The 27,545-nt window shown below is 42.6% G+C and overlaps 1 protein-coding gene across 2 annotated transcripts in view; it reads left to right on the top strand.

Annotated features, from left to right (window-relative positions):
• SLC30A4 (solute carrier family 30 member 4) overlaps nt 1-26,062 on the top strand; it is a 30,315-nt gene extending 4,253 nt beyond the window's left edge. For both annotated transcript variants that reach the window (XM_024193905.2, XM_024193904.2), the window contains exons 3-8: nt 4,525-4,671; nt 16,413-16,566; nt 16,837-17,038; nt 17,341-17,446; nt 22,110-22,244; nt 23,935-26,062. In XM_024193905.2, coding sequence (XP_024049673.1) covers nt 4,525-4,671; nt 16,413-16,566; nt 16,837-17,038; nt 17,341-17,446; nt 22,110-22,244; nt 23,935-24,089 — 899 coding nt within the window. In that variant the 3' untranslated portion in view covers nt 24,090-26,062. The remainder of the gene's footprint in view (nt 1-4,524; nt 4,672-16,412; nt 16,567-16,836; nt 17,039-17,340; nt 17,447-22,109; nt 22,245-23,934) is intronic.
• Nucleotides 26,063-27,545: the final 1,483 nt, after the last annotated feature.

The raw sequence follows: 27,545 nt of genomic DNA, 5'->3' as shown, positions 1-27,545 counted from the left end.
CCTTATAAATTAAAAACACATATTTAACACCATTATAAATCCTGGAGGCAAAGTGGGGTTTGGGGTGGAGGCTGACAGCTGGCAACCCCCCATGTAATAATCTTGTGACCCCCTGAGGGGTCGTGACCCCCAGTTTGAGAACCCCAGTATAGAGAACTTGCTGCCATTTGTTCACCATTCAAATTCATTTCAGTACTGACAAAGTCTGCTGGCTGTTCAATGGCCTCTGTGAAATGAATTAGTGGTCTCAGGAAAGTTGTTCACATCATTAAACTCGCTTCCTTCTCATCCCGTGAGGTGGTCTCCCAGGGGAGGTTTGTGTTACATTGGGGAGCCAGAAGTTAGTACAAGATGGGCAGTGGCATTACCTGAACTATGGATAAATAAAGGGCTTCATTCCTGACAATCTGGCACCTGTCAAGAGTACTAAATTCATTATTAAAAAAAAAAAAATTTGGAAACTGCTGTGCCATTTTTTCCGTGATCAGCATAGCCATGGCTTTCAGGAGCATTTTATCTGTATCCTGAACTTTTAGCTAAAACAGAGGTCCCGAAAGTGTAGGGTGCCCCCCCGTAGAGGCATGCAGAGGAACACAGGGAGGGCGCAGCAGGGCCAGGCCAGTACCCATGGGGAGCAGGAAGGGAGCATAACCCAGCTCCTCCCCACCCCCTGCTCTGCTCCAGTCCTGCCCCTAGCCACGTCCCCAGCTTCCGGCCTTGCACCTGACCCTGTCCCCAGGCTCAGTGTAGATCCACGCCTGGCCCCTGCCCCAGTCTTGGCACCTGGCTGTGGCTCTGTTCCCAGCCCAGGGACAAGACTAAGGGGAAGGACTGGGATGAGAGTGGAGTTGCAGCTGGCCATGGGCCCGGCTGCTGGCCCCCACCACAGCCCAGCTGCAGCTCCGCTTCTGCCCTCACCCTCAACCTCGGACCTTGGCTCGGACCCACTCCCGGCCCGAGACCTACCCACAGATGCGGCCCCAGTCTGTGTCCCCTATCCCCAGCCATGGCCCCACTCTGGGCCCCAGCTCTGGGGGTGGCAGGGGAGGCACTCAGGTGTAAGAGGGGTGCAACCCTCAAAAGTTTGAGGATCACTGAGCTAAAAACAACATTTTAAAAGCAGGAAGATTAAACTTTCCTTGATTTAGCTTTTTAAAAATAAAAGTGTAGAAGATGGTGGTGGTAAAGCAGCTTCATTTTATACAGTGGAAATTGTAATTAATGTGCCATAACAACTACCTTTTGTTGACCTTATACCTTTGAATAATGACTTTATCTGCACTACATCTGTGGTGTATTTGACAACGCCATTGTTCAAACCAAAAAAATATATATACTTTACCAAGCCTCTCAGGGAAAAACTAGGAGAAAGTCCATTTGTCAGACATACTCTAGATAATTGACATTTGTTATCTACTCCACCTAGTTTAATTAGAGGCCTTATCTCAGGAGCACATGGTAATGGCAAGCAGTGACCTTGCCCTTTAGCTTCTGCTTCAATGGTTAGTCATTGATAAGACTGCCACAATCCATGAACTAATTATGGATGAAGCTCTTAACTTTGAACATATACCTCTACCCCGATATAACGCGACCCGATTTAACACAAATTCTGATATAACACGGTAAAGCAGTGCTCGGAGGGGGGGGGCAGGGCTGCGCACTCCGGCGGATCAAAGCAAGTTCGATATAACGCGGTTTCACCTATAACGTGGTAAGATGTTTTGGCTCCCGAGGACAGCATTATATTGAGGTGGAGGTGTATTAGAAAGACCTGGTTGAATGACAACCTGCCCTGTCAGTTGGTTCTGCTTTTTCTGACTGTGTTTGTGGTTCGGCATGGTTGAAAGGTGAATTTGGCAGAGTCTGATCTCAGGTGTAGAAAATCCCTCATCACAAGGACAGATTGATGTAGTATGAGACTCCCGGGATAAAATGAATTTGGGAATTTTGGCTATGTACCAATCTCACTACTCAATGGAATTCCTGGCTGAGCTTGTTGAGCCTGCTACTGGAGTCACTGACTGACACCCAGATCCTCAAAGGCATTTAGATGCCCAGCTCCCATTGATTTAACCTTTGAGGATCTGAGTTTGAAATTTCTTCATGGGGGTGACTTCAGTATCATTCACCATGCCTCTTGTGGATTTGTTTGAGACTTCCTGGCTTCTAAGTGGTGTCTGACTCAGCTTATGCTCATGTGTACACCACACATCTGATTTAGAGACAGAACTGGAAATAGGGTGGATTTAAAATAAAACTACACCTTAATCATGATCAGATCATCATTGCTTTTTGCTTGAGATCAGCACTTTTCTAAGCTCTGTCAAGGTGGTGGATCTTTCCAACTAAGGTACTTATATGGCCCCCATCTTCATAGTAGCTGAGTACCTCACAATCTTTTGATTTATTTATCCTCACCTCCCTTGTGGGAAGTATTATCCCCATTTTATAGATGGTGCACTGAGGCATAGAGACACTAAGTGACTTTCCCAAAGACCCCAGAAGTCTGTGGCAGAGCAGGAAATTTAACCTGGATCTCCCAAGTTCCAGGCTAGTCCCCTGAACAATGGACCTAATTACCTTAACCAAACTTCCTCTCCTGATCTGTTTCTGTGGCCCATCCTCTGGGCCTCAAGTTTCAGAATATTCTGAGGAAATTTAGTGCTCAGTCATCTGGGGAGCTTTGCATTTGATCCTATAGGGTATTATAACTCTCTGTTTTCTGTGACCTTTGACACACTGGGATTGTGATCAGATTTGCCTTTGCAGCACCCCCTTGTGGCCCATCAGGGCACGACTCACCCAGCTGCATGTCTCTGTAGGTAGGTTCACGCTCTTTTGCAGGGGTTGATGTAGCAGTGCGTTAGCCATCTGGCCAAGGCACACATCAGTCCTTTTGGGATGTTAAGGTCCAAACAAAGTCAGGAAAAACCACAACTCAAAACCAGGCTCATCCAGTGAACCTTCAGCGGGATCTCACCCATATGTTTAGAGCTCATCTTCAAACAGTCAGAATTCCAGGCAGTCTCCCAAGGTCTGGTTGTTCCTTCTGCCAGGAGGCTCAACAAACCAGCAAGCTATCTCAGGCTATGTCTACACTACAGCTTATGTTGGCATAATTTATGTGGCTCAGGGTGTTACACCAACATAAGCGCTGGTGTGGACGGTGCTATGTCAGCGGAAGAGCTTCTCCCGCCAACATAGCTTCTGCTGCTCGCGGGGGCTGGAGTAGTTAAGCTGACAGGAGAGCTCTCTCCCATCGGCGTAGAGCAGCTACATTACAGCCTCAGAGGAATTTGTCTGATAAAGTGATGAGCAACCAGTGTGGGAGGGAAGCTAGATTGGAAGTTGGATCTCCAACTTAAGTATATAATGATCAATACCACCACCAACTATAATGTACGCTATCTGTGCGTCCGTGTATTTGTAGATAAGTATAGATTTTTGTTGTTTTTGTTGCTCAGGCAATCAACCAATTTGTAAGCTTTCCTTTGCTATACCTGGCCCCTAATGGTCTGTCCAATAGGATCCTCGGGTTTTCCTGTAATGCAAATTTTTAATATTACACGAAGACCAGGCAGTGAGAAATGATGGACACAAACAAGCTCGTATCTGAGATATTTCATTTCTAAAACTGGAGATTCAGGCCTGCAAGGGGGCATTTTATATTTGGTGGAAGCTGCAGGTTCAAGGACAATTTCAGGCTGCTCCCAGAGCAGTGGGGAAACCTGACCCATTGTTGAACTGACACTGAAGATGTAGTCTCTTTTGAGTGCCTGTGCAGAACTCCCATTAGCATTGTGTATGAAAGGAAGACTACATCTTTATGAGGTTAACCCCTTCCATGCATCTATTACAGATATTGACATCTGCTTCAGGGCAAATTGATCATTTTGACCTTCTCATCTGAGGAAATTTATCTCAGCACAGCCCACAGTTATGAGAAGGGGGTTAAATTACATAGAAATGGAAAGAAATATTTCAGAATGAAGGGGTTGGCAATGGCTGCTGAGACAGGGAACAATGAGGCTTAAGATTTAATGTTAAAAAAAGGAGGACAGGCTGAATTTCTTTGCCATTTAGTCATTGGAGCTCTGCCCATGTTTCAAAATGTCAAAAAACTTTGCAGTCTTGGCTTAATAAATTAATCAGCTGATTAAACACACACAAAATAACAAAGAAAAGACACTAAGCTACTTTAGGCCTGATCCTGCAGAACCTTATTCAAGCAAGTGGTCTCACTGACTTCAGTGAGACCACTTGCGTGAGTAAAGCTTGGAGGACTGAGCTTTTTCCACTTACCTAATCGGTTTAAATATTTATACTGTATTTATCACCATGGTAGCTTTAAAAAATAGCATGGCACATTGATTGCAATGGGAAAAACCACCAGCTCCATTACCACACTTCATTACTTGCTCAATGCACCATTCTGAATACACTTTGTTGTAAACTACACCCAAAGGATGTTTTGCAGAGTGGTTCATATCACATGCCCTAACGTTTCCAATTCCATTTCAGGTGGATATGTTGCTAATAGTCTAGCAATCATGATGGATGCACTTCATATGCTAACTGACCTCAGTGGTATTCTTTTGACTCTGCTTGCTTTGTGGCTGTCTGCAAAATCTCCCACAAAAAAGTTCACCTTTGGATTTCACCGCTTAGGTACGTAGCTGCCAGAGTTTACTGTTATAGCAGTGTTGTAAATGATAACTATGAGGAAAGTTTGACTGCAGAGCTGTAGTGTAGAGCATTAAATAACTATCAGAAATGAGGTTATGTAAATCTCGAAATTTTAGGGGCCTGATTCTTATTTACACGAAGGGCCCTTTACAATGCTCTGTCCATAGCAGGCGGCAGAGAGATGGCTGTGCTGGTTTTATGACACCTGGGAATTTCCCTAGGCAGAGTGGCACAAAAGTGACCGACGGGGCCCATGATTTGACTTGGTCCCCCCAGCCCAAGGTTGTGTTACATTGGTAGCCCTTCCTGGGAGAGGTTCCACTGCTCCTACCTGTGCTGTAGCTATTTGTAGGTTCAAATAGGAGACTACGTTGTCCTTGGCTGTCAGACCGTAATCTTTCATGAGAACTAACATCACTGAAAAGTTTAATAAAATACCCAAAGTGGCAGGCATGTCTTTTTTTCCCTTTCTTTATTACTTTGCTGTGCATTCAGATGAGTGATGTGGAGAAGGCTCTATTTCTGTTGGTAGTATTTTTTTAATAACTGTGCATTAGAGGCCTATTTAGGAAACTCATGCCACAGTGATTATTTCATGTTAAATTATGTAGGAAAAGTACAGCCTTTTCCTTGCAAATAACTCAGCATAGTGATTCATCATCACCCGAATAAGAATCTTCCAGTCTAAAGACTTGTCTACAGAGAGTATGTTGAACATATATGGCTACAGAAATAGCAGCATTGATGTATAAAGCCTTCAGTTAGGTCTTCACTTCAAAGAATGTATTCTTAACATGGGGTAACTAACCCCAGTTAGCTGACTTAGGGTAAAATTGCAGCAAAGACAAGGCAATTTTTAACTTGGGTGAGCAGCTCAAGTTAAAGCCTGTAGGGGAGCCTAGAGTTGAATTTGAGATGCTAACACAAGTTAAAAGCCGAGTTGTTATGTCTTGGCTACTATTCGAATCTGGGCTAGCTAACCCAGCTTAAGAATGCTTTCCCCCCCCCCAGTGATCAGGTAACCTTGGTGGAGACACACTGCACTTGCAGGGATGCTATTAACTCCAGACTGAAACTCAGGTAGACTAAGGCCTGGTCTACACTGGGGGGGGAGGATCGATCTAAGTTACGCAACTTCAGCTATGTGAATAACGTAGCTGAAGTCAGCGTACTTAGATCTACCGTGGTGTCTTCACTGCGGTAAGTTGATAGCTGACGCTCTCCCGTCGACTCCGCCTGCGCCTCTTGCCCTGGTGGAGTCCTGGAGTTGATGGGAGAGTGCTCAGCGGTCAATTTATCGCATCTAGACTAGATGCAATAAATCGACCCCCGCTGGATTGATCGCTGCCCGTTGATCCAGTAAAGGATTAAAGGAAAATCCAGAAGGATTTAACATCACTTCTCTTTTAATCCCAACCTGGTTTCCCTGGAACTTGATGGCAAAACCCTGTTTACGTAAGTGGGAACAGAATCTATGTGGAAATGGAATCTGGCAAATTCAGAGTTAAGTTTTTAGTGCTTGACTTAGCTCTTAGGAATGAAAGTTTATTTGGCTTTCTGTCAAGTTGGTTCTGATGAGTGGGTGATTTTACAGATTGTATTCTAAATGCTGCTTGTTGCTCCCAGGACATGGGCCTTGCCTAAGGAATCTAACAAGGGTAGGACAGGAAATTTCTCCTACAAGCCAGTGACAAGGCTCAGAGTGGATGTGCAGCCACTCCATGGTCCATAGCAATAGTGGCTGTCCAAGCAATTAGGACCCCTGTGCACCCCTCAGTTTTGAAAGATTAAGTTTAAGATGACGAAGTCTATTGATTCAAATAGACTACTCCGCTGGCCCATCACAACCCCTATCATTATATCAATGTTATCTGTATTGCAGAAGCACCTGGAGGAGCCCCATGTGCTTCGTGTGGTACATACACACAATGTGGTAACAGGCAATCACTGTCCCAAAATGCTTACAATCAGTGGGCCAGACTTACTTATGCTGAGTAGTACTGTGATGGGACGAGACTCACCGGCACAGCTCCTCCTGCTGGTTGTCCAGGGAATTAGCTCTTTTCCAGCGCCGTAGCGCCCTCTGCCAGCTGATGTCTCACCTGCCGCTGGCCCCCATGTCCCTCCCAGACCCCGGTGCCCTTTGCCCAGGGGTTCTGCCCACCGCAGCAACCCACAATCTGGGTCTCCCCACCCAGGGGAACCCTAACCCCCACCTTGCCTCAGTGGCTACTGCCAGTCACCATCTAGCCCCTGCTCACTGGGGCGGACTGCAGTCTGTAAACCACTCATCATTGGCAAGGGGGGTTGGACCAGCTGCCTCTGCCTATTCCTGGGCCACCCCTCTGCAGCCCTAGTACCCTTGTGGGCCCTTAACTCAGCCTGCAGCCTGGGGCTTAGGTAGGCTGGAGCTCCCCAGCTCCCTCTGCCCTTCCCCAGTGCTGCGCCACCCTCCTCAGCTTCCCAGGCAGCCAGGGCCTTCTCTCTCAAGAGGCTAGAGAGAGCAGGGCTGGCACAACCCATTAGGCGACCTAGGCGGTCACCTAGGGCGCTACAGTTTGGGGGGCGGCGACCGCGGCGGTATTTTGGCGGCGGGACCTTCGGCTGCCTCTGTGGGGGGTGGCATTTCAGGGCAGGACCTTCCGCCACCTAGGACGGTAGAAAAGCTGGCGGCGCTCCTGAGAGAGAGAGTGTTTCAGTCTCTGCCCTCAGCCCTCTTATAGGGCCAGCTGTGGCCTGATTGGGACGTGGCACCAACTGTGGCTGCTTCCCCCAATCATTTCGCCACCACAGCCCTCTCCAGGGCTGCTTTAACCCTTTCAGGGCCAGAGCGGGGTGACCACCCCACTACAGGTACCTTACTTCTTGAGTAGTCCTATTGACTTCAGAGGGGTTCCTTTGGAAAATAAGGCACCACTCACTGCGAGTGATAGTCACCACAATCTAGCCCTAAATACACAAGGCGCACAAAAAGAGTGTGAGAAAGGAAGTGTTGACCTGTTTTACAGAGGAGGACGTGATACACAGAGAGGTTAAATAACTTGCTCAAGATCACACAGGAAGTCTGTGGAAGAGCTGTGTCTCAGTCCAGTGTAGTCTTGCCAGGTATCTGGTTTTTCACTGGAATGCCCGGTCGAAAACGGACCCTGGCTGCTCTGATCAGCATTGCTGACCAGGCCACTAAAAGTCCAGTTGGTGGCACAGCGGGGTTAAGGCAGGCTCCCTGCCTGCCCTGTCTCCATGCAGCTCTCAGAAGCAGCCAGCACATCCGGCTCCTAGGCTCAGGGGCGGCCATGGGGACTCCACATGCTGCCCTCGCCCTGAGTGCTGGCTCCACAGCTTCCATTGGCAGAGAATTGCGGCCAATGGGAGTTGCGGGGATGGCGCCTGTGGGGGTGGGTAGCGCACAGAGCCCACTGGCCCCTCTGCCTAGGAGATGGACATGCCGGCTACTTCTGGGAGCTGCCTGAGGTAAGTGCCGCCTGGCCAGAGCCCACACCCCGAATCCCCTGCCCCAGCTCTGAGCCCCTTCCCACACCCAAACTCTCTCCCAGAGCCCGAACCCCATCCCACACCCCAATCCCCTGCCCCAGCTCTGAGCCCCCTCCTGCACCCAAACTCCCTCCCGGAGCCTGCACCCCACACCCCCTGCCCCAGCCTGGAGCCCCCTCACACCCCAACCCCCTCATCCCCGGCCCCATCCCAGAGCCACAACCCCAGCCAAAGCCCGCACCCTCCCTGCACTCCAACCGCCTGCCCCAGCCCTGAGCCCCCTCCTTCATCCTGAACCCCTCATTTCTAGCCCCACCCCAGAGCCCGCACCCCCAGCCGGAGCTCTCACCCCCACCTCCTGCCCCAGCCAGGTGAAAGTGAGAAAGGGTGGGGGAAAGTGGGGAAGGGGTCTCTGAGAAAGGGCAGGGCAGGGGCGGGGCCTCTGGGAAGTGGTGGGGCAGGGGTTGGGGCAAGAGTGTTCAGTTTTGACTGATTAGAAAGTTGGCAACCTAGTCCAGTGCCTTAACCACAATACTATCTTTCCTCTCTACTCCATGCTACTGGGGAGAGAAGAATCACAGAGAACTCTCCTGTGTGCATGGGTTTTCCTATACAACCTTTATTTCCTTGTGCAGCAGCAATTCTGTTGTGTTGAGGACCTTCCAGGACCACAAAGAGGAAAGGAGACAACATTTGCCCTAGTATGTGCTACATATTCTTGAGTTCTAATCCTGACTCTGATATGATTCTTTCTGTGGTCTTGAGCAAATTACTTAACCTCTCCCTATTTTAGGCATCTGTAAAGTATAAGAATTATTTACCAACCTCAGGTGTTGGGAGGATTAATTAGTTCATGGTTGTATATAACCATGAAGATGAAAAGTGCTTTTTATGTTGTAACTGTATTAATTAATAATGTATGATTGCAGGTCTTGAATTGTAAATATTTTAACAGGAACTTTAACTTTTTATGCTTTATGAAATATCAGGCTTTACTATTTCTGCTTTACTGTGGTTTAAAATACATGCTTTTACAATGAATTCCAATGTCTATTTTAGCTCAGTACTTACATAATGTAATGAAGTTTACAATTCATATTTCAGATTTTATAGCAGTAGGTAGCAGATTCATTCGCTTCATCACCTAACCCTACAGCCCTATGCCATTAATTAGTCACTCAAGCAATACTGCGTAATACGATACAGTAGCAAGGCTCATTGGGGCTCTAACAAGAAAGGGTTTGCCAGCATTTCCATTAGAATCATTTCTTTCAAGAGTTTTTAATTTTGTTGTATGAGTTACCTTTACACTGAAACATGACCTTTCAGGTTTGCCCCAGAGCACTTTTTGGGCAATATGAATACACACAGAAGTCTCTTGGGTACTGTTTTGAGTTAATAAGCCTCATTTAAAAAAAAAGTAAAATTTGTTCAGAGGTTTTGTGTGCATTTAGAGCTCAAAAACTAATGTGTATATAGAAAGTGACCTGAGACCAACCTAAGACAAGAATGAAGGGTCAGAGAAGTTCATTTTAAAAAAATGGAAAGCTATTTTTTTTTTAACCGTTTTCTTGAAAATATTTGACAATCCTGGAAACTTTCACTAAAATTGCTCTGGGCTCAGCAGAAGACTTGCATCTCATTGGGATTTTTTTGCACTAGCAACAAATATTTGAGAGTTTATGTAGCAGAAGAACAATTGTGGCTCAGGGATTTTTCCACAGCTTTTCCATGGGAGCTTAGTTGGCTCTAACTCAGTTATTCTACTTTCAGCTTATGTAATGCTTCTCATTCAAGGATTTCAAAGCACTTTACAAACATTAATTCAAGGAACCTCACAGTTCCTCTATGAGCGATCTAAGTATAGTTTTCATTTTACTGCTGGGGGCATGTAAGAGATTAACATATACGGTACAAGGATTTACTTGCTTAATCTGAGGCACCCAAATTTGATCATTCTGTCCTAAGTGCCCAATGCCACACAAATCAGTTGTAGAGCTGGTAATGGAACAAGAGATTCCCCAGCTCTTCATGATACATTCTCCTAAAAGTCTTATACCTGTAACCCTTCTGCCCATCTAAGTTGGCAGCAACAAGGGCCGGGTTCTGTATCTAGGGGTTCCGTTTCAATAACGCAATGCAAAACCGGCTCGAGCCCCCACTCAGTGACCTGGGACAATTACATACCACCCCCTGGGCGCCTCTAAGAGGCAATACTTCCCCTCTCGCAAGCACGGAGTCTGAGTGTAGCAGAAAATGTTTAATAACATGAGGTAAACGACATCAGCATTAAATTGGAAAAACACCACAAACAGGATTCATAACACAAACCATGAGCAAAAGACCCACCCCATCAAATTGGGCTGTGTCCTTTCCCTTTGGTTCTTGAATCCAGCAACCCAAAAATCACCCAGAGTCCCCAAAGTCCAACACCCCCAAAGTCTCTTGGGTCCAGCAACCACCCAAAGTCTCTGTCCCTGGTCAGTGCAGCCCCAGAGTAAAAGGGGGGCACGCAGAGTGTTAAGGGGCACCTTACGTGATCCAAGGCCAGCTGGCCGTCTCTCCGTGGGGTTCCGCCGCAGCCGTCACCACGAGCCAGTCCACTTCCTGCTGTCCCACAAACTGCTCTGCTCTACGAGCCGCTCCAGCCGTCTCCACAAATGGCTCCACTCACCGACCTGTGAGCCGCTCCAACCGTCCCCGCAAACGGCTCCGCTCGCCGTTCCTTGGGCCGCTCCAACCGTCCCCGCAAGGCTCCGCGCTGCTCGCTGCTCCTCCAGCCATCCCTGCAAACTGCTCCGCCAGCCACTTAGCAATATAGCTTCAGGCTCCCCCAGTATTTAACACAGCTCTTAATAACTTTAGCTCTTTTGTGATTTCAGCTCATAGTAGGGGAGCCCCAGTGCTGGTACACCATTGGCCCAAAGTGAATTCAGCTCAGCAGCCTGTAACTAGACTCCTAATGGAATCAAAGTTAGCTCTGACATTCAACAGTGGAGAAAGGAGGTGGTGCAATTGGTGTTTCAAGCCCTCAAAGGGGGCCCATACCATCGGGTACAAATACCTGTCCCCATCCTCTCTCCAGTCACTGGGTTGTGGAACCCATGTCCCTTGTCTAGCGAGTGCTACTTAGGTGATGGTGAGACACTCTGTCATAAAACAGTTTCATTGTCCTTGATTCACATAATCAGGGTAACACCACTTTATTCCTCCTGCCCCAATAACAGAGAAACTGGGGATCCCACCCCATCCAAAGTAACCACTATCCGTTGCTGTTGTCTCATGCCAGGCGGGTGGGTGTGCCTATGCAAACAAGATCAGCCCCTGGAGTTCTTTTCCACACTCGCCATAATTCACCACCAGATGTCAGGGTAGAGCTCATCCTGACTCTGCTTACATACATTAAGAACCTTGTTATCAAATAATTTAACCCCACCATTAGTCTGAATTTCATGAAAGATATTATATAGAGAGAGCAGCGAATAATAAAAATCCAGCAAAAGAGAGTGAGCTTCATGGATTCTGAATAGAAAGGACCCTTTTCAAAAAAGATAAAAATATGCATTCAAGCCATCTCATGGCTTCTTAAACTGATGCACTCTGCACTTATTTTTTTAGCTCTGTACATACATCCGAAGGAGTGGGTATTCACCCACGAAAGCTCATGCTCCTATACGTCTGTTAGTCTATAAGGTGCCACAGGACTCTTTGCTGCTTTTACAGATCCAGACTAACACGACTACCCCTTTGTTATTTTTTTAGGTTACGTCTATAGATATTAACGTTGGCAACATTACAAATACAATTAACAGTATTTCTATAACTCCAGCTTTTGGAGCTCTATTTTCATTTGTAAAAGGATTCCAGCAGCATCTAGCACATTAGCACTATTGATTATCTGTTTGCATTTCAGAGGAAATTAGCACTGCTATCACCTATTCCAACGCTATTTAAATGCAGAATGTATGTTGTGTTTTAATTCTCTTTGCAGCGATGAAAAGGAAGTGGATAAACTCAGAATCCTAGAATGGTTAGAAAAATGGGGATGAAATATGGACAGAACATGCAAGTTTGGAATGGGTTACACCAGGGGTCGGGAACGTTTGGCACGCGGCTCGCCAGGGAAGCCGCGGCCGGCACATCCCTCGCCAGCACCGCTTCTCGCCGCCCCCATTGGCCCAGGATGGCGAACCGCGGCCAGTGGGGGCCACGATCGGCCGAACCTGCTGCGTCAGCAGGTAAATAAACTGGCCCGGCCCGCCAGGGTGCTTAGCCTGGCGAGCCGCGTGCCAAACGTTGCCGACTCCTGGGTTACACCTTTAAAACCAAAAGTACTTCAGTTTATCCATGATTTAAGTGGAAATGTCCCTTTTCAGCTAACTGATTTAACCATAGATAGAGAATCTGACAACTCTCCATTGCTGGTGAGATTATGTCAATAGCTACAGAATTGATTGATCCATTTAGACAGTGCTTGGTTAATTTAATGAGAAATGAAGGATTGCAGCCAGATCAAATTTACATTGCCAGCAAGAAAGGGATCTCATTATAATCTGTTGCCAGGAAAAGCACTGGTTTCAGGCAGCTACAGAGAAAATTGCTTTGAATTAAAACAAAAATAATAAGTACTCTGCTGGTGTATGGTAATGGAATGTGATTCATATGCCAACATTTCACATGACTGACGAATCTATGAAACTATGTTGTTTTAAGGACATCAACATGAATAATTTGTTTCATAAAGCACTCCAGAAATTGCATGGATAACTCCAGGATTTTTTAAGATGGGTATCTTTCTGAAATCATCTGAGATCATGATGGCTGCCTTTCAGAGCCTGGTTAGAGCTTTATAATACTGATTCTTATCCAGGCAGTGATAAACTGAACAGCTGAGTGCGTTGGTGTGAGTTTCTTCCTGCCAACCTGATTTTAAAATTCAGCCTATGGACCAAGTGATTCTGGTGACATCAAAAGCTCCTTCAGAGGACACTTTTTACTATCGTGTTGAATGAGTAAAATGAAGACAATTCCTTGGTAGAAACAATACATTCTGCAGCCATCAAAGAAACATTGTACATGCTGACAGATCTAAGACATGGGGAGAACTGAGGCAGCTGTCAAATGCCAACACAGAACAACACTGTTGGAGTATATTATGCATCTGAGGATAGAATTTTGCTCCAGCTGTGAAAGAATTCATAGCAACATGTGTGGAACACAAAGAAATAACAGCTACACATCTACATCTCGAAGAACAAATGAATATCAACTCTGATCTTTGAGGTGTTGATACAGAAAGATAGAGGCTCTGGTAATTAACTCACAATGAGATTTTATCAGTAGTCCTGAATGACATTTTTAATTATTACAAATAATAATGATACAAATCATGCATACAGTCCTGCAGATTTATATGCATTATAGGCTGGTCTGGTGGCACCATCTCGTAAGATTTTCCCAACACTACCCATTATAAGACCCCGTTTTCAGTTACTTATGAAACTTTGCCAGACTTGACCAGTTTTCCATGCCAGGGATCTGCCTCAGGCTGAATATTTTGCAGTAAATAAAGCCTGTGGCCATACACTGAACAATGAGGAGAAAACAAAATACTGAATAGCTGATTATTAAGTGAACACCATCCATCCTGTGCACTGAATTAGGCGGAGAAAATGTAAAAAAAAATAGCATATGATCATGTCATTAAAGATTGTATTAAAATGCATACAAATAAGGATGGCAAATTAAGATTGCACAGGCAACTTAATTCCCCAACTTCTGAGTGCTTGACTTTGCAACCTTAATAATGTTCTTTTAACCTAGTTATTTTGTGTGTAACATTAAGCTATCTTTACTGACAATCCAAGCTCCTTGAGCAGGTAATAACATTACAGATGAACATAAGAATGGCCATACCGGGTCAGACCAAAGGTCCATCTAGCCCAGTAGCCTATCTACCGACAATGGCCAATGCCAGGTGCCCCAGAGAGAGTGGACCTAACAGGCAATGGTCAAGTGATCTCTCTCCTGCCATCCATCTCCTTCCTCTGACAAACAGAGGCTAGGGACAAGGAAGAGGACAAAATTATAACAAAATTCCAAGGAATTGTGAAGCAGTGGATTGCTTCCAATAATATGTAACCTGGCTAGAGTTAAATTGTCCATCTCCCCCACAGTTTCAACCAGTTTTTAAGAAAGAGTTTAACTTTGCTGTAAAAACTGTTTTGCTAATATAGTTGTGCAAACCTGTGTGGATGGGGCTTAGAATGTTCAGCTGTTGTTGAGACCAAGCAATTATGTTAACAGCAAACATATTTTAATAACAATTTTTAAATCCTGTTTCCTAATATGGGAAAAATTGTCGTACAGATGGTGCCAAAGTAACACAGGTTGTTTACAGTTTCTGTTATCAGGGAATCAGGAGGAACAAAAAAAAAAAAACAAAAACAAAACAACAACAACAAAAGAATGTAAAGAACAAGCCTCTCTCATTGAGTTCTTCATGCTGTAGTTACAGTAACATGCAGATATTCTAAGAACTGCCTATGTGGATCTTATAAAATGCACATTCTAAGATAATCAGCTCCGTGTTTTATAGGCTAGTTGAATTACAGTACTACACACTAATTGCTCCTCCTCCGAGGAAGTCCCCCAGGCAGTTACACCAGTGAGGTTCCTCTGTGCAAGGCTCTGTGTAGGAGCATGCAGACACCCTATGTGGCAGAATGCTGAGCGGACTCCTCCATTGGATAGATCCTTCCAACCTCTTCCCATCCTGGGAAAGAAAGATGCATCAGGACCCACTGAAGCAGTCTCTGTGGAGTGGCTGCAGACACACTTCATAGCTTCAGTGTGCAAGGAGATTTTTCTCTCTACATCCATCCAGTGCCTGGCTACTTGGGCTGGCTATTGCAGCTACAGCATGGTAGACTTCCAATATGGTTAAACAGTTTGGGCTTACAATTTAGACAGGGAAGAACTGTGTCCCTAAATTATGCTACAGCCTTCAACAGCTTTTGATTCCTTCCTCCCTAGTCCCCATCAAGGCCCTATGCACCAAGCCCTGCTGCTCACACTCAGTATTTGGGATGTGAATTTGCATAAAACAGAAATCTCTGAAGGGTCCCCAAACCCTAAGGAATGGGCCTTTCAGTAACTTATATATATTAGAGCAAATTTATTTTAAAAGTTGGAAGAGCTACTTCAAAATCTTGCATGATCTTTGTTGTCTAGGATTGGGGCCTGATGCTCCACTTTCTTGCATCTTGTGTGTCATTAACACTTCCGTAAAGCGGCTGATTAATGTCACGAGATCAGAATAGCAGTGTTTTACACCCGCTTGGTACTGGCATAATCATTACAAAAGCTGCCAGGCACTGCAGAATCAGGCCCTTTGATTCCTATGTTTGTTCATTTTTTTAATTTTCTTTTTATTTAGAATAAATGAAAAGCACTCATATACAAACTCTGTAGGCCCTGCCAGTTATTTAAAATTACAATACCAAAATGCAATACGATCAAGGTTAACGATACTCTTATCTCTCTGAAAAGTAGAGATTCGTTAGCCATTAGGTAACAGCATATCATAGGAAATACAACAGATTCGTTTAACACTTTATAACAAGACTGTACAATAAATAATATATACACAGCTCTCAAGTGTTTTGCTCCCAGTATGTATGCTGATTTTGTACTGTGCTGCAGTGATTATCGTCTTCTTTTGTCTTTGTCTCTATCTAAAGCACAAAACTGTGCATATAGAAATCTTTAAAACTATACAGCACCAATTAATAGTTCATGCAAAATATTCAGGTTGATATAGTGTACATTTAAAAAGTAACTGTGTCTAGTTTACAAACAGGTCAGACTTATGGTTTCAGAGCTCCTACCTTTGGCCACATTGGATCAGGCCTTTATCTGCAACTGCATTAGGCACAGCTTCCAAGTAGCTTGGGAATCTCCTGAACCCACCTAGACATTTTGACCTAAACAGAGGAAATATATTTCCAGGAACAAAGCTGACATGAGAGAGTGTATTACCTGATTAGCACAAATTGTTCTGTTTGCTGACTGTATCTTCTGAATTTGACTTGATTCACAACATATTTTAAGGCGTGAGAATCTACTGAAAATCAATTATTGCCTGGTAAAAAAACGACAAATGAAATTTTAAATAGGATATAGTAGATCTATAAGTCACTCTTGTAATGTTGTTCCCTTTTTGTTTGCAGAGGTGTTGTCAGCCCTTGTTAGTGTATTGCTGGTATATATCCTAATGGTGGTGTTCTTATATGAAGCTGTTCAAAGAACTATCCATATGGACTATGAAATTAATGGAGATATAATGCTCATTACAGCAGCTGTTGGCGTTGCAGTAAACTTGATGTAAGCTTTGTTTCCCTACATTGATATTCCTTGTATACATTTACAAAATATAATATATAGATTAATTCATTCACAGTCTGTAATATTTATTTTTATTGAATCAGTCTCAATCACTTGGGAATTTTATTTGTATGCTAGCGTGGTTTGTTGGGTCTCTTCATGCTCCCAAAATGAGACATGCAGTAGTAATGAATGTAATATTTTTCTCCATCCTTTGGTCATAATATTTATAAATCGCCTCACTCTTATTCCTTTTCCTTTCATTTTCAGAATGGGATTTCTACTGAATCAGTCAGGTCACCTTCATTCCCATTCACACTCCCAAGTACCTGCATCAAACACTCCTAACACAGCCCACGGGCATAGCCAGGGACACAGCAGCCTTGCAGTGAGAGCAGCATTTGTACATGCCCTGGGGGACTTGGTACAGAGTATTGGTGTGCTTGTAGCTGCATACATCATACGTTTCAAGGTAGGACGTTGCTAGTCTTTTGTGACTGTGGACATTTCTTATGTTAACTCCTATACTAGATTAAAGGACCTTTTTTATAAGATAAAGAAATATTCAGTGTTAGTTGTTGTTTTTTAGTAATATAAATTCATCCAAAATGAGTAAAGATTAGACCGCTACCATGCACATATTTTCTAAATATTCTTCAACAGAATGTAAAATAAAGTGAGAGGTAAAAGTGGCTGAATCTTACTGGACCAAGTCTTTTTTGAATCTTTACAAGAAGCCTATTTCCTTACAAACTCTTAATCTGTACCTTGCAGCCAGAATACAAGATTGCTGACCCTATATGTACTTACATATTCTCAATACTTGTGGTTTTTACAACAGTCCGAATCATACGGGACACAGGCGTTATTATACTGGAAGGTAAGATCTGTATGAATTCTGTGATACTCTTATTTAATTTTACATGTCAGATAGCAGTGAAAGTTACATTTTGTGGTAATGGCTAATTCTTTGTTATTTCTCTGTTGTACAAAATGTTCACTCCGTATATTTAAATCATATTGAATAAGTGATCACAGACATCATGGTCCAGATTCTTGGATGGGTTACAACCATTTACATGGCACCACAAGCAGAACCTGGCCACAGAGCCAACTTATCCAGCCATCAGAGGATTGCCCCAGTGTAGGGGGATTATTAGTGGCACAGAGGTGTCTTAATGGCCCTATGCCTTCCCTGCTGCTATATAGGGGGCATGGCTGTGGCTTCCCTTTGCCCCGCTTTTGTTTAAGCCGTTGGGGTCACTGGGAGCTGGTATAACTTAGAGCAGTCTTCAGGCTACTTTAACTTATGCCAAATTGCTAGGTGCCTGCCTGGCACACAGCTTGCCCAGAATTTGGAAGGCAAAATTGAAATTTGCAGCACCCATTCATGCTCCCTCCTCCAGCCCCAATCCTGTACTATATGCTTCTCTGCCATAGCCAAGCATCTGACTCCACATTTTACTTAAACTTGAAAATTAAATGCTTACAAAACACAAAGAGACAAACCTGGATCAAAAAGCTGTACACACAGGCTGTGTCTACACTAACCCTTTCCCCCCTCAAATTTCGCACCATGGTTGTTGCACCATTGGTGCAGTTCTACTGGTGGTAGCAACAGTGGAAGCACAGGTGTAGATTGGTCATTGCTTTTTAACTATTATGTCTTCTTAGCCTGTGCGGAGCAGATCTAGACAACATGGTGGTTAAAATGCCAGCAGCCTCCAGTGCATTGTTTTAACGAGCAGTCCGACTGTTACTACCCCTAGTGGAAATGCAACTACGGTATCAATGAGGGAAGTATTAGGGAGAAAGGGCTAATGCAAACATGGCCGTAAAGTTGCTGGGTATCTGACACTCTGCTTTGTTGAATTATGGTTCAAATCAAAAACTCTGAACAGGGCCTCACCAATCTTGATTGTCAAATGTTTTTTCTTCCTTAATAAATAAATAAAGTAAAATAAAATAAAATAAAAGGTTCATCGACAGGGCAAAAACGGTGAACTGTGCCTACAATTAAGATGTCTCAATTAGTTCCAGGTTAGTGGTGTTGAGATTTAGCCAAAGAAAATAGATAAGACAACTAACATGTATATCAGATTTTACATTTGAATTCTAGTTGTTCGTGTAGGCCGCCTGATTGTGATGAATATATGTCTGAATTAACTATATTATTACAAGTGATGAAAGGTACTTTTTAGATCTCGTGTACTTTTGGGAACTTTTTGCACTCCATTTTAGCAACTCCAAAAACGTAGATATGAATTTGTATTGGTTTGTTCTGTCAGAGACCATTGCTAAACATCAGAGTCTGTGGGGCTGGGTAGGTTTTCAAAATACATTTAACCTAAGCCACACTGTTAAAGTGGGAATATTAAATTTAAAACATATGTGATTACCTAATATTAGCAGCTAGATTCTATTTTTTAATATAGATTTAAAAGTTGGCGGAGCGGTCTAGTGGCAGCACAATGTGCGGGATTAGAGTTTAGGCCCAGGCTCCTTGGGGCAAGAAATGCAGCAGAAACAGCCATCAGGCACTTACTTATTTAACAGGTAAGCAACTTTGCAACAGCCTTCACCAGAAAGGACAATGGAGAGTTACTCACTCTAGAGCTGCTCTTTGCATTTAATAAACGTGAGACAGTCTCAGGGCACGTCTACACTACGGGGCTAAGTTGACCTAAGTTACGCAACTACAGCCACGTGAATAACGTAGCTGGAGTCGACGTACCTTAGGTCGACCTTTTGCGGTGTCTACACCGTGCTGTGTCAATGGGAAAAACTCTCTGTCAACTTACCTTATGCTTCTCGTTCCGGTGGAGTACTAGAGTCGACAGGAGAGCGATCAGCGGTCAATTTAACGGGCCTTCACTAGACCCGCTAAATCGACCCCTGATGGATGGATCGCTGCACATTGATCCCCGGGTAAGTGGAGACAAGCCCTTAGATACTGAGCTCTCAAAAGAGGAGATACTGGAACAGGATCGGCAACCTTTGGCACGCAGCCAGTCAAGGTAAACCCCTGGCGGGCCAGGCCAGTTTGTTTACCTGCCGCGTCCACAGGTTTGGCCGATCGCAACTCCCACTGGCCGCGGTTCACTGTTCCAGGCCAATGGGGGCTGCGGGAAGCCGTGGCCGGCACATCCCTCAGCCTGCAGCCCCTTCCTGCAGGCCCCATTGGCCTGGAATGGCGAATCGCGGCCAATGGGAGCCGCAATCGTCCGAACCTGCAGACGCTGCGGGCAAACAAACTGGCCTGGCCCGCCAGGGGCTTACCCTGACGGGCCGCATGCCAAAGGTTGCCGATCCCTGTACTGGAACAAACTAGTTATTTAAGTTGCGACAAGACACCAGTTCCAGAGATCATTCATATAGGAATCCTGAAGGAACTTAAGAATGAAGTGGCTGCATTGCTAAATATATATAATTAAAATCAGCTACTGTACCATAAGACTGGAGGGTAGCTATATTATATGTATATTTTAAAAAGGTGCTAGGGATGGTTATGGGCATTATTTTAATAGTAAGAAGATTATTGGTTGGAAAAATATAAAAATAGCATTAGAAAAATATAGAGTTATAACCATCTACAGTAGATAAACATGGTAGGGACAAAACTACGTCTTGTATAAAAGAAAATCATGTTTCTCTAACACAGTTTTTTTGAGAGCGTCAACAAAATAGTGGATTACTTCTACATATTGATGGGTTCTCAATGAATTACAACCCTTGAATTGAAAGACAGAGGAGTCAATGGAAATAGATCAATGAAAACATTGCTCAATCCTTGTCATCCTATTTGTAAAAAGAGAGCAGAAATAGAAAAGGTTCAGAGAAGAGGAACAAAAATGAATGAGATCCATGAAAAAACTGGTCACACTTTATATTAAGCTTCCATTTATAGTTTATGAAGTATTAATACTCGATTAATAGATGTTTTACTAAATGGTTAAATTGGTTGTTATAAAGTCCAACAGATCAAAAGTTTTTTGTAATCATGTCTTATAATCATCTCTAACACCGTCTATACTCCTCATGTCTGTAACATGTAGAGCTGGTTAAATTTCCCAGTGGAAAATATAATTTTTGTCAAAATTGAAAGCGTTCATGAGAAATTGTTCATTCTGGCAATTTTTACAATTTTCTAGTTGTGAGAATCATATTGAAGAATTTGTTTCAAGTTGACTTTTTGAAATGAAGCAATGCTTTTTCTTTCAAAAGGTGAATTTGAAACATTTTTTCATTTTAAAGGGTTATTTGAAAATAAAAGTTGTCATTTCAAGAGGAAAAAATGTTTCAACACGTTGAATCATTTTGATCAAAAATGCCAAAATTTTCATGTTGACATTTCCAGTTTGAAATTTTTGGAATTGTTCATTCCATGTATTTTTAAAAAATATTTTGATTTTCCATTCTGATTCAGAACAGAAACAAAATTTTGAAATGTTGAGACTTTCCATGAGACAAAAATTCCAGTTTCTGACTAGTAACGTGTTCATAGAATGTTAGTAATCATTTATTAACCTTTATAAATTATTTACGAATGGAATCTTAATATAAAGTGTGACCAAAAAGCTTCCATAGTAGGTTAAAAAGGCAAAGAGTATTTAGAAAGGCTATTAATATGTGGCATGTTGGATCTGTAAATTATTTAGTGACTGGTGTAGGAAGGTCATTTGGTGCTTCTATTTTTTTCCCCCATGACATGATGAAATTAAAAGGCAGCAAATTTCAAAAACCGATAAAAGGAAATACTTTTTATACAACATATAATTAACCTGTGAAACTCACGGTCTCAATAAGATCTTGTGGCAAAGAACATATTAGGATTTTTAAAAAAGGATTAGAAAGTTACATGAATAATATCTGCAGTTACATTAGCTAGAATAAATATTTATAAGTGATATCAATCCTCATGCTTCCAGATGTAAACATCCACCGACTTCTTGGGTTGGGAAGAAACTTTCCCCAGAGGCATATTATTGCATAATTGTCCACCATGAGGGGGTTTTACACCTTCCTTTGAAGTATCTGGTGCACAGCACTGTCACATGAAGGATTCAGAGAAGGTTGGGACAGTTACATGGAGAACAAGAATATCCAGAGTAATGACAGTAAACACAAAAAATGAGTTTTGGAAGGGATGTGCTTCAAGATCTAAGCCAGTCTCTAGCTAGCAGGAGGTAGAATGAGACTGTCAGGGGTGACTGACTATTCCATAGATGCCTGCCATGGGGTTTCTTACATTTTCCTCTGAAGCATCTGGTCAAGGCAATTCTTGGAGACAGGATTCTGGACTGGATGGACCCAGGTCTGAGCCAATAGGGCAGTTCCTATGTTACTGGACTGGAAGGATTACTGTCCTGATTCAATGTGGCAATTCCTATGTTCTTTGCTGATAATTTAGATGCCACTAGACACTTTAAATGTTACAAGAACTGTTTGTTTGTCTTCTTGTGACCTGTCATAATATTTTACTTTGAAAGTCAGTGTGTGTATTAATTAGAAACAATTAATTTCCCCTCATTCTTATACTGTAGGGGTTCCAAAGCATTTGAATGTGGACCGCATTAAAGAAGACTTAATGAAAATTGAAGATGTTTATTCAATAGAAGATTTGAATGTTTGGTCTCTCACAGCAGGAAAAACTACTGCCATAGTCCACTTGCAATTAGGTAAGTAACTGCATAGTATACCTACAATGATACAGCTATAGATAAGCTTTAGCTGCAGAAAGAACTTTGACTCTGTCTTTATGCTTCTGATTAAACTGAGCTGTGATGTATGCATTTTGGGAACAAGGCTTTTAACTATCCTTTGCATAGAAAATGGCTTGCTTATAAAATACATAAAACTTCTCCTATCATGGGTATATTATAGAGAACTGTGCAAGAAAACTCACTGCTGGAAAGATCAGGAGCAAATACTGTTTGATCAGATTCATTAAAAAGGAAAAAGTTGATGCTTTTGCACAGATTTTTTGCTGGCACAAAAAAACACAGTTTTCCCACAATAGGTGGTAAAACAACATAAGACGCTTTGTATAAAAAAATCAATACAGACCTCTCTAGGGGCTTCATGCTACCCTCCCAAGTCTGATATTGCACTCAGGGAAAAAAATAGTGGGTGCTTAGCACCCACCAGCCATATCTGTTTGGCAGCACCTCCGATTAGCTGATTGGAGGGGCTGCCAAACAGCTGTTTGGTAGCTGGGGGAGGGGCGTGGGGGAGGTGGAGAGCAGCAAGTAGGCGGGCGCCTCGGGGAGGGGGCAGAACAGAGGCAGGAAGAGGCAGAGCAAGGGGGGGCACAGGGGAGTGGGTGGAGCCTTGGGGCAGAGCAGGGATGGAGCACCCCCAGGGAAAAGAAAAACTCAATGCCGCGGCCTATGTGCAACACTGTTGTAAGCCTATGACCAGAAATTCAGTGCCTGGCCAGGACAGCCTGATGCTGGTACAGGTTTGCTAGGTTTCGGAGTGGCTGGTAAGACTGTATGCTGTGCCTGTGTTTTTCCAATGGTGAGGTTGCAAGTGAAAGTCAACACCAGAGACAGAAGCTGCATTTTGTATCTTTGCTGTTCTGTTCTCTCCCCTTTTGTGTGTGTTTGTCTTGTTTTGTCTTTAGGAAACGGGTTCAGACTTTAACAACAAGAGCAATGACAGCTCCAGCCCATCTCAACTAACTTCTTTTCCTCAAAAAGGACAGTTCTTACCCTCTTTGAAACTATCTTAAAGACTGTCAAACAAGGGCCTTTTTCCTTCTAAAAACTTTATCCAGCTAAAGGGGAAGGGGACAAGGGATGTTGTTAAAATGAATGCCTTACTTAATATTTTACCTTTCAAATGCTTTAACTATTTTTCTTATTTTTGGTGTCTTTCATAAAAAAGTTTAAAGGATTTTTAAGGGTGTGTTTCCCATGATACTAAGCAGGCTGAGATCTCTGTATACCAAACCGTGAAGCTTGTTTAAATCTGTTTAATGTTGGACAGTGACTGGGCTATGTTAACACCATTACTCATTGGGCCCATATATGTCAGCTAAATTGAAACAGCAGATATCTGTCCAATACAACACATGAGGGTTTATGTTTAGCAGCTATGTAAAATGTTATATAATACAGCAGTAATGTATTTATCATATTAATCCCTTTTTGTATTGTCCATAGAAAGCATAGACAAAAAATCTTGATCTTTTTTGGCTGACTATCAGATTCTTATTTTTATCAGCGTTAAGGATCTGAGTGCAGGATCAGGGCTGAAGGGCACACGATAATGGGGCAATCATGCCAGCTGTAATGCCTAGTGAAACAGGTAGATTGTCAGATTTTTGAAGGATGACATGTATTGATAATTTTCTTCCTTTTCCAGTTCCAGGAAGTTCACGTAAATGGGAGGAAGTTCAGTCCAAGGCCAGACACTTGCTGCTGAACACATTTGGAATGTATAAATGCTCTGTCCAGCTTCAGAGTTACAAGCATGAAGTAAACAAAACCTGTGCAGGTTGTCAGAGTTCCAGTGCCTAATTTCATACATTTTGGGAACTGCTGCCTTATTCTTTATCTTGTAGTCAAAGACTAAAGAGCAATAAATGAAAAACTAACATGATTGAATGGAATCCCTTATGTGTGGAGTTGTACCAGTATTTGATGCCAGAGGGAGAACTGGTACTGCAAAAAGTGCAGGAGGTACCCTACAGATAAATGTATTTGCTCTCTCTCGCTCTGACCAATTTATTGTCAGTTCGATATGATTTTCAGACAAAGATGTTTCCACAATATTGTTTACAGGTTGTGATATGGCTCTGCAGATACCTCATCAATTACACTTCAATATTGTCCTTTGTCAATTGTGTACCACTAATGTACCTGCGTTCCAAATGGAGCATAAAGAATTCAGTATTTGACTTAAAAACTTTTTAAAAGTTGATTACGTCAGGGGTCCATAACACTTAAAGATCCCTAAAGTAGTTATACAGTATTTTTGTAATACAGTTTTTAATATATTATCTTGGAAGGTGGTGGAAACAGTGCTAGCTAAACCATTTGATAAACTGTCTTCAGAAAATTGCCAAATATAGAATTTACTGCACCCATACCAGAAATTTAGATGTAATGCAGGCATTCAAAGGTCCAAATCAAGAGGTCCTTACCCAGGCAAAATTTCCATTGTCTAATTAGAGACTTCAGAACTGGACCCAAAATGTTTTAAGTGATCAGTTATCTTTCATGTATTTTAGTATGGCATGTATACCTTAGAAGCACTTATTTATTTAATAAAGTTTTGACTCTTAAGATGATTTTATTATTAATGAAATTGAATGTGTAAAACATTTTAACTTGATTCAAGGGCCAATTAATTAGCATTCATTCTAATTAGAATTAATAAATGTGCTGTAGGAAACATTTTTCATGATTATTTTGCATTGTGAAAAGAAAATTATAGAAACTATGTTAACTATGAAGATACTGTCAAATAATCAGACATGCAACACACATAGATATTCTAACAGGAAAGTAGAGAGGAGAGATTTCAGATATATTCCCCAAACTTAGAATTTTAATAATCTGTTAATTTCATTTTTGCATTTCCTTTAGAGAAATACATTCTGTGCATGATGTATGATGTCCAGGTTCCCATGGAACTGAGTCTCACAGGCTCTCCATAAATCCTCTGCACTTTGACTTTATAAGGGCAAATTTAAACTCAGTCTCTCTGATCTGCCTGTGGTTACAGCCACCATGTATCCTCCTCACTGAAGGCCGGAAGAATATAGACTGCAAAAGCTGAAAAGAAAACCAGAATTTGGCCTCAGATCTCTGTTGCACTTTGATCTCTATCCAGAACTTCCACTGACATCAATAATAGTTCTGTGCATGTATCAGAAAAGATAACTTTTGCCCTACATTGACAGCTTTGCTGTTCAGCTGTAAATACCAAGGCAACATACTGTTTTAAGACCTGCTACTGTTTCATATTTAATTTCATCAAACTGATTTGTAGCTGCAATTAGGATTAAAACATGGCTTGTTTGCTTTCTCTTGGGGTAGGGAATCAGATGATAAAATTTCAGAGATACTAATTAACAGCACAGTATTAGTTTGGACAAAGTGCACATAACACTGGATTATGTTTGTATTTCTTCCAACAAAGAGGGGGAATGCGACAATACAGTATGCCAGCACCTTCAGCTCAGAGGTAGAGTACCAGTGTCTTTGGGAAGCTAATGCTTCAGTACATACAGTATATCACCAGTAAAGCCATATCACAGTTTATGAAAAATTGTGTATCCTTTCCATATGAACTTTCTGAAAACCAGGTATTTTGCACATACTGGCTATTCAAGTAGGATTTTATGAAGTTGCGGTTTACAGTCAATGTAGTTAGAAGTTGGAGTATGATAAACTTGTATTGTATTTGGAGTTTTTTATTGTAATGATATACTATACATTTGTTTAACTGAAAAAAGCAAAAATATGTTGCTTTACTGTGGATTTATTAAATCAGTTATTAAACTACACATTGCTGTCTTATAAAATATTTATTCATACTGCTGGCTCTAGCCTATTTCTTTTGATTCCCCTTGCAATTACGTTTTGTAGTATTCCTTACATGAAGTCGTAGGTGAACTCAGTTTTGAGGTACTATATTTAGATCACTGGCTCACTTCCTTATACAGGGTCATCACCAGTCTTTTGTCTTCCACCATGTAGTGCTTATGCTTTTAAAAACACACAAATTAAAGGTTGTTCTGTTATCCACACTTTCTTTTAAGTACCTAGCAAGACGATTCTTGGAACACTGTATTTAGTTCTGGACCTCTTGTTAACAGAGCAATATAGAAAAAATGGAAGGAGTGATAGGGGAATGAGCGACAGGGGATGTGGGAATGAGCGACAGGGGATGGATCACTTGATGATTACCTGTTCTGTTCATTCCCTCTGGGGTACCTGGCACTGGCCACTGTCGGAAGACAGGATACTGGGCTAGATGGACCTTTGGTCTGACCCAGTAGGGCCATTCTTATGTTTTTATGTTCTTAAAAGAGCAACAAAAGGCTAGAATGTTGATTCCATTGTCCCATCTCAGGGAAACTCTCAAATATAAATTCCTGTAGCTCCTTCTAACTAAACTCAACTATAATAACTGAGTAGGGATCACTAGATGAAAATTTAGATTTGATTGTCCTACCTCCAGATCTCTACTTTGTCCTTACAAAATACTCAGGGTGAAGGGCTTTCTCTTTTATCCCTTTGTATTTCACTCGAGAGAGCAGTGTATTGAGGGCAGCCCATTATTAGCCTTCAATAATGTAGTTATCCCAAGGTAATAGGAATACAATGAAAGATTTGTTGCTATTTTTAATGCTCAGAACAATGGAATAAATTAAGCACAATAAAAGGTATGAAAAACATCAGAGTAGGAATGTGTATTACAGAAGGTAACTGGGATGTTCCCTGGAGATACCCAGGACTGTAAGGTACCTTGCTACCACGTGCCCTTATAGGGACAGTCCTGATTTTTGGGTCTTTTTCTTATATAGACTCTGTGATGGGTTGGGTCACAGAAACCCCCTTGGGAAGTGCAACTGATGTGCCAAGACTACTTCTGCCCCTGCTTTCCTGCCCTGGCAGATTAGGACTCCAGCACCCTGTCTTGTTGAGCCAGACACACCAGTCTGCTCCAACCCAGACCCAGGATCTGAACCACATGCCCCAAAGACTTAACTGAAAGCAGCTTACAGAAGTGTTCCTGTCTTTAACAATCAGATGCCCAACTCCCAATGGGGTCTAAACCCAAATAAATCTGTTTTACCCTGTATAAAGCTTATACAGGGTAAACTCATAAATCGTTTGCCCTCTATAAAACTGATAGAGAGATATGAACAGCTGTGTCCCCCCCCCCCCCAGGTATTAATACATACTCTGGGTTAATTAATAAGTAAAAAGTGATTTTATTAAATACAGAAAGTAGGATCTAAG

The sequence above is a fragment of the Terrapene carolina genome, unplaced genomic scaffold (assembly GCF_002925995.2).
Source record: "Terrapene carolina triunguis isolate 2854851 unplaced genomic scaffold, T_m_triunguis-2.0 Scaffold67, whole genome shotgun sequence".
NCBI classification, from domain to species: domain Eukaryota; kingdom Metazoa; phylum Chordata; order Testudines; family Emydidae; genus Terrapene; species Terrapene triunguis.
Note: the sequence above shows the minus strand (reverse complement) of the source record. Positions and strands in the feature narration are given on the sequence as shown.